Source organism: Colossoma macropomum, unplaced genomic scaffold (assembly GCF_904425465.1).
Source record: "Colossoma macropomum unplaced genomic scaffold, Colossoma_macropomum, whole genome shotgun sequence".
Taxonomy (NCBI): Eukaryota; Metazoa; Chordata; class Actinopteri; order Characiformes; family Serrasalmidae; genus Colossoma; species Colossoma macropomum.
In genome coordinates this window covers 1695079-1707612 of record NW_023495007.1, presented here as the reverse complement: position 1 = coordinate 1707612, position 12534 = coordinate 1695079, and the positions used below count along the sequence as shown (strand labels likewise).

Sequence of the window (12534 nt, the reverse complement as noted above, 5' to 3'; positions counted from 1 at the left end):
CTAGAATAGCTTCTTTTGCACTTGTGTCTTATTATTTTAAAAGTAATATAATGTATGTAAGCTAATTTAAAATAAACTGACTTCTGCCAAGGCAATACTGAAAGTTGCATTTTTATTGTATTCCATATACACATGCATATATCCTGAAAATCAATACGTTAAGCAAAGCTTTTTATTTCTGTTCTGACTTCTTGTTCTAGGCAAATTATGCATGTAAACCTATAAAAGTTACACTGAAAATATCTCATTGAAAATAAAAGCAGGTCACGTATTTTTTAAAATACTACTTTAAAGTTGTAAAGTATAATTGTATAACAAATAAACATGCATGGGGAAAACTTTGCAGACCACAGTAGAGTCACTTAGCTAGCCAGAAAAGACTCAGGGGTGTAGCATTGCTAAGCTGGCTGGCCCTGGGAAGCCTAATAGTCCAGAAAGAGTACTTAGCTTAGTATACAGTCAATATAAGTTTCATATGAATTAAAAATTTAAAAAAATTAATTTGTAGTTTCAATTTTACGCACTATCAAAATACCTCATAATATATTACCTAATATTTTTCTATGCAGTTGCAGTGTTCCTGTGTGAATGAGTTTGCATATGCATTGGGACAGGAATTTGTATGAAGTAAAAAGCAAGGGTTTAAATATAAAAGTTCTCTGAAGTAACACCTATTGAAGTTACGATTCATATTATATTGTCATCTGCAGCATTGTCTGCTTAATATGCTGAAAACGTTTTAAAAGTATGAAATTATAGAGAATTTATGCAAAAGCATATAGAAATAATAAAATTCACAATAATATCTTTTTTAACAGTGATTGCACTTGGCTATTACAAAAAAGACCAGTATGCCAAATGCATTATTTGGGCACCTTTTTTTTGTTTCTTCTTGTAGCATAAATAAGCTACTGATACATTTCTTCTTTGTTATTTAATGATTTTTACAGAACAACAGTGCTGTGACTTTTCTAGATACAGGAAAACATGTAAAATAAACCATAAGCTCTGTGCCTGATGTTGTGTCTAGCCACATCTTTAGTATTGTCTAAAATGTATTTCAATCCAGTGTTTTCTCTTAAACACAAGGTTTTATAACAGTTAACATTTAAGTATATTTTGTTTAATACATGGAACACAAAGGTAATATTGGCATCACTCAAAAGCTAAAATTTCCACTTTACACATATGCATTAATTAATTAAACACTGAAAAAAACTGAAAATCCCACAATTAGTTCTTTCAAGAGGCCCATTTTTTTCAGTTAGTGTGTTATTTCAATTCCTTGCAGTCTTTTTCCCAGTTCTTTCCATTGCAGAGTTTACCTTGGTTCTTTTATAGAGTACTTTAATAGCCTGTAATAACTCCTCTGTTTTTAATGTATATATGATCGGGTTTAACATAGATGGAATTGTTTGTGTCAAAGCAGTATTGATTATTCTGACATTTGTACTTATAGATGTTGTAAGAGCTGCAGTGTAAACACTAATAATTGGTAGATAAAACATGGCCACTAATATGATATGAGAGGTGCAGGTTTTCATAGCTTTGATTCGCTCAGCTCCATGTGAGATCTTCTGTAATGCAAAACCAATACAAACATATGAGAGAGCTATTAGTATCAGTGGAATGTAAAGCAGTACAGCAGTACAGACACTGCCAATTATGAAATTCATGGAGTAATCATTACAGGCTAGTTTAAAGACAGGACCATGATCACAGAAATAGCTGTTAACTGCAGTAGATCTACAGAAGGACAGTCTGGTAACTAGAGCTACCATCAGAGCAGTGAAACTCATAGACAGAATCCACATAACACTGATGATCAAAGTCATTGCAGTATTGGTGATAATTGCATGATACCTTAATGGAAAACATATAGCAATTAGCCTGTCATAGGCCATAGCGAGCAGAGTAAGAGACTGCATGGTCATAAAGACATAAACAAAAAACATGTTGGTTAGACAGGCTTCATAAGATATGTACTGATTCTCAAACAGAAACATGTCCAGAAGTTTTGGAATGAGAGCAGAGCTTCCACACAGATCAGACAAGGCCAGGTTGAAGACAGCTATATACTTAGCAGTGTGTAAGCTGTGTGCCAGGTATATGGTGCCCATTATAAATGAATTTCCCAAAACAGTCACTGCATACACAAAGCACAGAAACACATAGTAGTACTTTGCATGTGGGATATTGTAAAGTCCAATGATGTAAAAGCTGGAGGGACGAATAAATGTTGAATTTATTGATGACATTGACTGTACGAAAGTCAAGTTAGCAGCCATCTGGCTTTAAAACACCTGTATAAAGCAAAGGTTTGCATTAATCAAATTTGTACTGGAACAACTTCTACTGCTGTTATAATACAAGTATAAATAAATATTATTGCAGCAGTAGTCACAATAAATGAACTATTAATCTTTTATAATAGTGATGACAACAAAAACATTGTAGAAGGGTAATGAAATCTTTATTGCTAATGTATTATTTGCACTATTGATACCCTACCTTCTGCTGTTGAGAATGAATGCCAACATATCTGTGAAGATCACTTTTATTTATGTTTGGTCTCTAGTGATATCATTCCCTACAGCACTGCTCCTCTGCAGAACTCTGAACAAACAAACTACACAAGTGTCTCTATAGATCTCTACTGCCACATTTGTAATGAACTGAGAAGAAGAATAAAACAGCCTGACCATTATTCTTGTATGTAGTGTGTGGTGTGTAGAAATTATGCTACTCTGAAATGCAATCTCTGCCAAGCATACAGGCATTTTTGAAATCAGTTTTGGAAGCCTCTGGGTAAAGTCACCTGTGAACGTTTAGGCTGACATTAGATAGTTATCTGCCTGTCTATCAATAGTGTTCTAGGCATTACATAACCTATATGACTAAAAACATCTACATTAAAACAAAGATGACAGCGCATGAAGTTGCTTGTGAATGCTGATCCAAGATCAAATTTATGCTTATTATTTATTTTTGCAGTGGTTAGCAATGCTGCTCTTGGCCTCCTACCCTACACATTATAGTGTTATCACTACTCCCAAAACACTGCTCAACTCATCAGCTAATTGACAAGCAATTTCTCAGATTTAGCGGGTATGTTATAGCATGAAAATACTAAAATGTGCAGGACATGCAGTTCACCAAGACTAGGGTTGGGTACCTGTATATTTCTTTTATTTTGGCACTGCAATGGCCTGGTGGTCAGGAAGCCATCTTTGTTGTGATGCTGTTTCTTTGACCGATTAACGTTAGCTAGCTTGGTTAAAAAGTTACAGTATTACTATCAATGTTCTGCTGATGTTTCCTATGAGAATTTGCTGTGAGACAACAAATTCCTATGGGTAACATTAGCAAAACATAGCAGAAATTTTGCTTAAACCTATAGCTAGCCAGTCGTGCTGCTATTTTTAATGGAAAGGAGCTGAGGTCTATTATGTTAATCCACAGCACAGGTGCCAGAGGGCCTGTGTACATCACGGTTACCTGCTAAAACACACATTATTACACTTCTCTGTTAATAGCCAAGGTTAATGGGTGTGTAGGGAAACTACCTAACTGCACTGGACACTGGCCCTGGACTGGAGTTGTATACCCCTGATTTAGACACAAGCATTAATACAGCACATAGCCTGCCTGCTGGGCAGTCCAGCAAAAATAAGAAAAAGTTAGTAAACACATAAATACAAACACACTGTCACAAACATCTTTCATGACTAAAAAGGAAAGGATGGCTTGCCAAAAAGTAGTACTTTCAGTGCTTGGGTGTTTTATTTTTTACAGAGTTACAAAAACCTGGTATGGTCTTTGTCAGATTGGGATGTGGTCTTTCAAGCGGGTGTGGGCTCTAGGAGATCAGCCTTTATGGGCTTCTGTTTGAAAAGGGGTGGAAACATGTCAAAGATCCATTGCATTCTTTTCTTTGGTTCTTCTCCAGATAACTCACCTCCGCCTGGCCCTTCAGGAACATTGTGACCAGGCTGATGATCATGGTGCCGGGCATGGTGGTCAGACCACCTCTTCTGTGCTCTGGGGACTCCAATTTCTACAGTACCTCCTCCCCCTGCAACTTTTCAGTTGGTCTTGCATTTCCAGAATATTTTGCACAATCCTCTTCTCTGTCACTGCTGCCAGTGGCAAATCCCGCTTCATTTTTTAGTAAATCAAGTGGCCCGTGGATAGGCCACCAATACATCAGAGGCTGAGAAGCCAGTGGAAGCCTTGGAAACCTCCTACTATATAAAGAGAAGGAAAGTTCATAATTTATCCCAGTTTTTCCCTGTGTCACTGACCAACGTGTGCAGCATGTTGTTGTGTTGATTGAAATTCTCAACCAAGCCAGTCTACTAGAGATGGTAGGAGTTGTTTCATGAGTCTAAAAGTGAAGTTGGGGCCTTTGTATGTGATACTGAGTTGCGTCATTCCTGATGACCATGATATACTACTATCCGGAACTACTCTTCTTCAAAGCATTGCAAGGCAATATGCTGAAAGGGAGTGGTAATTAATGGCAGTGACTAGAGGAGATGGTGACTAGAAACTGATGGACTACAGTCTGTAATTGTAGAACTATGAAGTGCACATATATAGTAAGTGGAGCTCATAAAATGGACAATGAGCGTAGAAACAAGGAGGTGGTCATAATGCTAAGCCTGATCAGTGTATATCACCCATGTAAAAAAGTAATTGTCCACCTAAATTTAATAACTGGTTTTGCCACCCGTGGCAATAACAACTGTAATCAAACTTTTGTGATAACTTACGTTGAGTCTTTCATATTGCTGTGAAGGAATTTTGCCTCATTCTTTGCAGAATTGTTTTCATTTGGATACATTGCATTTAAGGTCTTTTCACAGCATCTCAATGAGATTTAAGTCAGGACTTTGACTCAGCCCCTCCAAAGCCTTAATATTGTTTCTTTTCAGCCATTCGGATGTGGACTTGCTTGTGTGCTTCAGATCATTGTCATGCTGCATAACTCAACTGTGCTTGAGCTTTAGGCCACAAACTGACAAGCAGACATTCTCCTTCAGGATTTTCTGATAGAGAGCAGACTTCTTGCTTCCATCAACTATGACAAGTCATCTAGGTCCTGCAGAAGCACAGTAGCCTCAGACCATCACATTACCACCACCATGTTTGAGAGTTAGTATGATGTTCTTATGGTGGAATGCGATGTTAGCTTTACATCAGATGTAATGGCACCCATGTCTTTCCAAAGGTTCCACCTTTGACTCATCCCAAGAATGAGTCCCAAAAATATAAAACTGTAAGACCAATAGATTTCAATGAATTTGTTACACATCTGTATTTAAATCTCTTTAGAATGTTGAATTGTGTGCTGCTTTTTAAGACATTCTAGCCTGTTTCCAGACAGGTTTTATTTAAGTGATGTTTAGGTTCAGCATCTCTGACAGTTATCATGTCAATATCCAATAGTCAATTGTATATGTTTAAATGGTTGATTTAGTAGCTAAGGGGGCAATTACTTTTTCACATAGGCCCAGGTAGAGCTGAACAGCATTTTTCCTTCAATAAATGAAAATAATTATTCAAAAACAGCATTTAGTGTTTACTTTGTTTACCTTTGTCTGACATTAAATGTAGTTTGATGATCTGAAACATTGAAGTGTGACAAATATGCAAAAATAGAAGAAATGTGGTTAAGGGGTTAAATATTTTTTTTCACAGCACTGTACATGTCTTAGAAATATTAGTGTATATTGTATATTGTCCTGTAATGTATTTGCATATGCACATGATAGCATATTTCAGCATAATTAAATATTTAATTTGCTAATTGTTAGTGGGCTTATAACAATAGATTTTTATGCACTAATTGTATGCAGAAAAGAGACATTGAGCTGGGCTGTAGCTAAGAAGTCCTTTTATAAAATTAGTGACAATGAAACAGTTAACTTGTTCATTGTTTTCCTTACAAGGTGCTCTGCTAGTTTTTCTCTCTTATTGTGCCAGATGATACAAGCAGATCTTGCTGTTCATGGAGGCTTTAAACAAAGGGTGAATATGATCATCTTCAATCTTTGATTTTTTTTTATTGTTCAAGCCCTTAAAATCCCAGGCTTATTGTATACTAAGCTCTATTATTCAGTAAAAGTTATTATTCAGTCAAATGGGCTGAACTATTCTTAGGATACAGAAGTGCGTAATAAAACTTTAGGCCTAACAGCAGGCTCTGTCATTTAAGGGGCTAATTTCCAGTGCATATATCCTCTTCAAGTGTACTCACATAATGTCTTTTGACTTTGATCGTGTTGCCAATTACAGCTCCAGAATGAAAAAGGACATGCCATGAAGTGAGCGAGTCATCTGATGGTTAGGGTGATGATTGACAGTTTGAGTATGTGATTATTTTTGCACTATTGAAAACTTAATTGAAACCTTTTGGTTGTTAGATTGTTAACCAGTTAATGTGAACAAAGAAGTATTTGTCTGAAACAATTTAAAGGTTTTTGTTTCAGTTGGCAAGATGGATTTTACAAATTTTACTGCAGTTATAGAATTTTTAAGAAGTGTAAAATTGATTGAAATATCATTTATGTTATGTTGACTTTTTGTTAAACGTTCAGTGTTAAAGTATTATTATGGGAGTAAAAGTGATTAAAAATCAACATCACATTGAACCGTTGATCTGGTAACTAGACCTACGTAACTGTAGCCACATTACCTCATCGAATCATAAGCTGAGTGTATTATTACATCTTTACTAGCTAGCTGTCAGATCAGTGGTTCCTTTAATATTAGCTACAGATTATGTTTGTTAAAGCTCAACAGCATCACTTCTTTGTAACTCTATCATTATGTTGTAACATTATGTCAGTCTTGTCAGTAATTTGCATTGTTGGGCATAAGTTAGTGTATGTGTCTTACAGGATAAAGAAATAAGATGTTTATCTTCAAAGGAAAGGCAATCTAGTTTACTGGAAGTGCTGTGTCTCCTCTAAAAATAAAAATGTCTAATACATGGAACTCAAAAACAATATTGGTACCTTCTTAAAACTAAAATTTCCCCTTGTGGAAATGAAGTAGCCCAAATCTGTGGGTTTGATTGAGAAATGTGTACTTGGCTACATAGTATGTTTGACTGCATATACAGTGGCCATGAAAATCTTTCAAAAGAAGAGGAGTGCTGGAAAAGAACTAAAATTACCCAGACGTTTCCAAAGTAAATAAAAAGTGTGTTTACTAGGCCACAAGAAATGGTTTAACAAATTAGAACAATCAGAATGTTTCATTCGTGATCCATTGATCTCCTACTTACAGTCAAGGTGTGGAATATGGATAAGCCTTGATCATCTTATTCTGAAGTCATCATATAACTGAAATACAATTTTGAATTTTACCTATCCAGTGTTTCAGTTTCACATTAAGGATATATAGATGTACATAATAACTTATTATTGTAAATTAATATTATTGTTCTGCATAGTTTTTTAACATACAAATAAATTGTTGGATAATTATAATAAGCACCAAAATAGAAATTATAACAAAATCTCTCCTTGCCAAAATTCAGTTTACCAGACTAGTCTGGTGGCTCTATGTTAAAAATAGAAATAGTAAGTAAACAACTGAAAATCCCATGGTTATTTTTCTCACAAGGACAATTTAAAGTGATTGTGTCACTTCAATTCCTTGCAGTCTTTTTCACAGTTCTTTCCATTGTAGAGCTCACTTTGATTCGTTTGTAGAGTACTTTAATAGACTGTAATACCTCCTCTGTGTTTAGTGTATATATGATGGGGTTTAACATGGGTGGAATGGTTTGTGACAAAGCAGTATTGATTATTCTGACATTTGTACTTACAGTTGTTGTACGACCTGCAGTGTAAACACTAATAATTGGTAGATAAAACATGGCCACTAATATGACATGGGAGGTGCAAGTTTTCAAAGCTCTGATTTGCTCAACACCATGTGAGATCTTGTGCAATGCAAAACCAATACAAACATATGAGAGAGCTATTAGTATCAGTGGAATGTAAAGCAGTGTAGCAGTACAGACATTGCCAATTATGGAATTTATGGAGTAATCATTACAGGCTAATTTAGAGACAGGGCCATGTTCACAATAATAGCTATTAACTGTAGTAGATCTACAGAAGGACAGTCTGGTAACTAGAGCTACAAGCAGAGCATTGAAACTTATGGACAGAATCCACATAACACTCATGAACAAAGACATTGCAGTTTTGGTGACAATTGCATGATACCTTAATGGAAAACATATAGCAATCAGCCTGTCATAGGCCATAGCAAGCAAAGTAAGAGACTGCATGGTCATAAAGACATAAACAAAAAACATGTTTGCTAAACAGGCTTCGTAAGATATGTACTGATTCTCAAACAGAAACATGTCCAGAAGCTTTGGAATGAGAGCAGAGCTTCCACACAGATCAGACAAGGCCAGGTTGAAGACAGCTATATACTTAGCAGTGTGTAAGCTGCGTGCCAGGTATATGGTGCCCATTATAAACGAATTCCCCAAAACAGTCACTGCATACACAATGCATAGAAACATGTAGTAGTATCTTGCATGTGGGACATTGTAAAGTCCAGTGATGTAAAAGCTGGATGGACGAAAAAACGTCGCATTTATTGATGACGCTGACTGCATGAAAGTCAAGTTAGCAGCCATCTGGCTTCAAAATACCTGTGAGAAAAAATGTTTTGCATTATTTTGTAGTTCAAAATTCATAAATGAATTATTGCTGAAACCTTTTAAATGAATATCATGTCAAAATATATGTATGAATAAAATCATTTCAGTACAATAATAGTTACACAAAATTAACAATTATTAACATAAAACTTTTAGAAAGAGAATGAGATAACTATTGGCAGTGCATCCGTTGCACTATTGATACTGTACATTCTGCAGTTGAGAAAGACTGCCAGCATATCTGTGACAATCACTTATATTTATGTTTGGTCTCTGGTGATATTATTCCCTACAGCCCTGTTCTTCAATAGAACTTTAAAGAAACAAAGAAAGACAAGTCTCTGCATGGCTCTCTACTGCCACATATGTAACAAAGAACAAACGAGAGACACATCAAGTATCTGACCTCACAATTATGAGGAATTTTACAGCATTTCCAACAAAAATGTGCAGAAATTATACTGCACTAAAATGTAATCGCTGTCCAGTCAGTGTCCTCTACCAAACTCAGAGGCACTGTCAAAGCTACTAGGTGATGTTGACAAAATGTTTTGGCCGACTTTAGCTAGCTACGTATCTGTGATTAATTCAGCAGTGTTCTAGGCATAAAATAACATATAGGACTGAAGTTAAGTGACCTTTATTAGTCCCACAACAGGGAAATTTCACCTCCGAATTTTACCCATCCGTGCAGTGAAACACCATATACACACTAGTGGGCAGTGAGCACACTTGCCTGGAGCGGTGGGCAGCCCTATCCATGGCAACTGGGGAGCAGTTAGGGGTGAGGTGCCTTGCACTTCAGTCACGTTCTGTCGTACCCAGGGGATCAAACCGGCAACCTTCTGGTCACAAGGCTGGTTCCCTACCCTCCAGCCCATGACTGCCCCATGAAACATGTACATGAGAAAGGAAGAAGCCTACTTGTTAAATTTCATGCAATTTGTGTCTGGGGTGCTAATATTCATGGATCAATCCATGCCAAGACATATATTCACATGAAACTTAATTTAACCAATGAAATCATGCAAAATTTCAAAGACTTTGCTCCAATTAGTTTTTCAGTTTGGATTTAGTCCCCAGTAGTTTCTAAATTGCATGTTAAACATTGAGTTTAACTGCTTACAGAATGAAGCACTTACAGACTGAACCAAGCTAGATTATTAACAGAGTAAAATTAATTGCAAGGAATAAAATTTCACTTTATATCATCAAATTTCATGTTGTTAAATGTTTAAGAAATTGATTTCTTTAAAGGACGTACTTTTCACAATGCCTCCCCCCTCTGTGGAGACTCCATTTGGACCTGGCCCATTTTGCATTGCTTTACTTCTGCTCAAGCTCTGTCCACTATTAATCACACAGATAGTTTATGGACGTTATCAGTCCCATATATACCCCTGTATACAAGTCTCTGTGTTGCCTACCCAGGTGCTGAGCCAAGTTTCTTTCGATTGTTTCACTGTCTTTTGCTTTTGCTTTGTTTACTCGTTTTTGCTAAATAGATCTGCCTTTTGTGCACCTGTCAGCCTCTTTTTGTCATCTGCATGTGAAAACTATGAGTATTGGATTTGCCGTAATAAAGCCATTCAGTGCATGCAGTCTGCCTAAATGCCCCATTCATAACACAAAACCTTACCAATGAAGGTTGCAGTCAGTAGATTCCCCTATATGGCTGAGAAGTTTTATGGCACAATGGAAAGGGTCAGGAAGTTTGTGGTGAGTTTCTGTCCTATATAAGACATTACAGTTGTAGATTCTTTACTATGATGGTATGATTAAGTCGGAGGTCTGCGTATGGGCTTCTCATCCTGTTCCATTCCTTGTTTTTCAAACTGTTCCTTAAGTGCCAACTCCCAGACCTGTTGTAGTGCAGGCTTGTAGGACTGCTTCTCTGGTACTGGCTCTCAGAGCTGCCTTTCTAGTGCTAGACCAAAAGATTGCTCCACAGCTTGCTTCCCAGTGCCCCTTTCAGCCTGTCCCCACTGCTAGGCCAGTGCTCCTGGCTCAACCAGACTCCTTCCCTGGCCCACATCCTGACCTGGGCTGCGTCCCAGGCACTTATCCCGACTGAGTTCCTGCCATCCCTGTTTTGCTGCTCCCATTGCTGGGAGTTATACCTCCTCATTTGTAATATTATTACTGAATATTGATAAATATTGAGTATTATTTTTAAAATGTTGAACTTATTGTAACAAATGTAAGCAAATGTATAATGAATTGACTGCTGCCAAGGTAGCACTGCTAGTTGCCTTTATTAATTGCATTCCATATACACTTGCATATACCCTAAAAATCAATACTTTAAACAAAGCCTTTCATTAGCCTTCACAGACTTGTTCTAGACAAATTGTGCATGTAAACCTATAAAATTTACATTGAAAATGTCTCATTAAAAACAAAAAAAGATTTAAACTAACGCCACTCGCGCCAAAGCTGCGGCGTGCTTCTGAGCCTTGCTCAGCTCCCAATCACAGAACCCACCCAGAAAGGGGCGTTGCCTACATTCTCCACAAATGTGGCTCGGCTGGTGGGGGCGAGGCACCCAGACTGGGAAAGCCAATGACAGCTCAGAGACACACACACAAATACTAGCATGAGCTTTTACACATATCTGCATGAAACAAACACCCAAAACCAAACTTGGCTAGCTCAGCCTTACTAACCTCTCTCAGTGCCTTGCTCTCTCTCCTGGTGTGTGGCGTACAGGTCAGCAGCCTCCTTTACGCTGGAAACAGAGCCAGTTTTTAAAGAGTCTATGCTCCTATGCGCAATCAGCAAAGGAGTCGGGGCTAGGCTACGGCTCTGCCTCTCCGCTGCCACAGTTGTCAAGCAATTTCTGGAAACACGAATGAATGCATGCCTATTGTGCACCACATCCAGCCACAATAAGCCACATATGAAAGGGCTGAATGTGAAATTTCCCCAATGCAACTACCTGCGCATTTGCAGTCCCTGCAGTTGCGAGCGCAGCCTGAGGTGACAGATGGAGGAGAGTATGACTCAAGAACAGTCCAGAGGCAGCGAAGCTTTCATGCCACACTGAGTGTGTCCTCGGATGCTTGTTGCTTCAAAGTGACACATACCAGCCATTCCTCAAGATAAGGCATTATCTTCAGCCCCTGGGCTATAATAGAGAACAGTGCCCCCCACACACATCTCGTAAAGACTCTTGCAGCCAGAGACAGGAAGAACTTAGATTTGGAACACCCTGTGCTAAAAAAATGAACCAGAGAAAGTGTCTGTGTTCCAGTGTGAATGGATTGTGGAAGAAGGCATTCATGAGATCCATCAAAGTGAACCACTCTGCTTTGCAAACTGTGCAAAGAACAATCATTGTGTGTAACATTTAAAAGGGCAGACCCTTCAGAAAAGTTTTCAGCTGTCGAAGATCCAAAATTGGATGCAAATCGCTGTCCCTTTTTGGATCAATGAAATGAACTAAAAAACCCTTCTGGGTGAACATGAGAATCAACTACCTCTATGGCCCATGGAGAGAAGTGGCTTTGTGGGAGAGCCTCAATGCCAGAACTGTGTCTCAAACCATGGTGACCCTTGGGTGAGATCTTAGGGGTGGCTGGCGATAAAGCTGCAGTCTGAAGCCCACCAAGTGTTTTGATTAGTCATGGCCTCAAGCTTGTGGCAGCAGATGATGCAATGTATGCAGCTGGCCAGCACTATGTAGCTTTTGTGCCTCTGTGAGAGAGGAGTGATATTCCAGGGCTTCCCTTCCAAAAAGAAACTTTCTGCCCCTAAGAGAAGTTAAGGGCACAAACCCCAGTGAAGCTTGGCACGGCTCAGGAAACAAACACTGACCCATCTATGTTTGGCAGCGGGTG

At 38.0% G+C, this 12534-nt stretch overlaps 2 protein-coding genes across 2 annotated transcripts; both read right to left on the bottom strand.

Moving 5' to 3' along the window:
- Positions 1-1277: 1277 nt before the first annotated feature.
- On the bottom strand, positions 1278-2288 carry LOC118800836 (olfactory receptor 1496-like). Its single transcript, XM_036560978.1, has one exon. It carries the CDS (start codon positions 2286-2288, stop codon positions 1278-1280), a length of 1011 nt encoding a protein of 336 aa, XP_036416871.1.
- Positions 2289-7660: 5372 nt separating this feature from the next.
- On the bottom strand, positions 7661-8671 carry LOC118800849 (olfactory receptor 1496-like). Its single transcript, XM_036560998.1, has one exon. The coding sequence runs from the start codon at positions 8669-8671 to the stop codon at positions 7661-7663; it is 1011 nt and encodes a 336-aa protein (XP_036416891.1).
- Positions 8672-12534: the final 3863 nt, after the last annotated feature.

What these genes read in the sequence shown, in the direction of transcription:
- LOC118800849 (XM_036560998.1), bottom strand. Translation starts at nt 8,671, where the DNA reads ATGGCTGCTAACTTGACTTTCATGCAGTCAGCGTCATCAATAAATGCG.
- LOC118800836 (XM_036560978.1), bottom strand. Translation starts at nt 2,288, where the DNA reads ATGGCTGCTAACTTGACTTTCGTACAGTCAATGTCATCAATAAATTCA.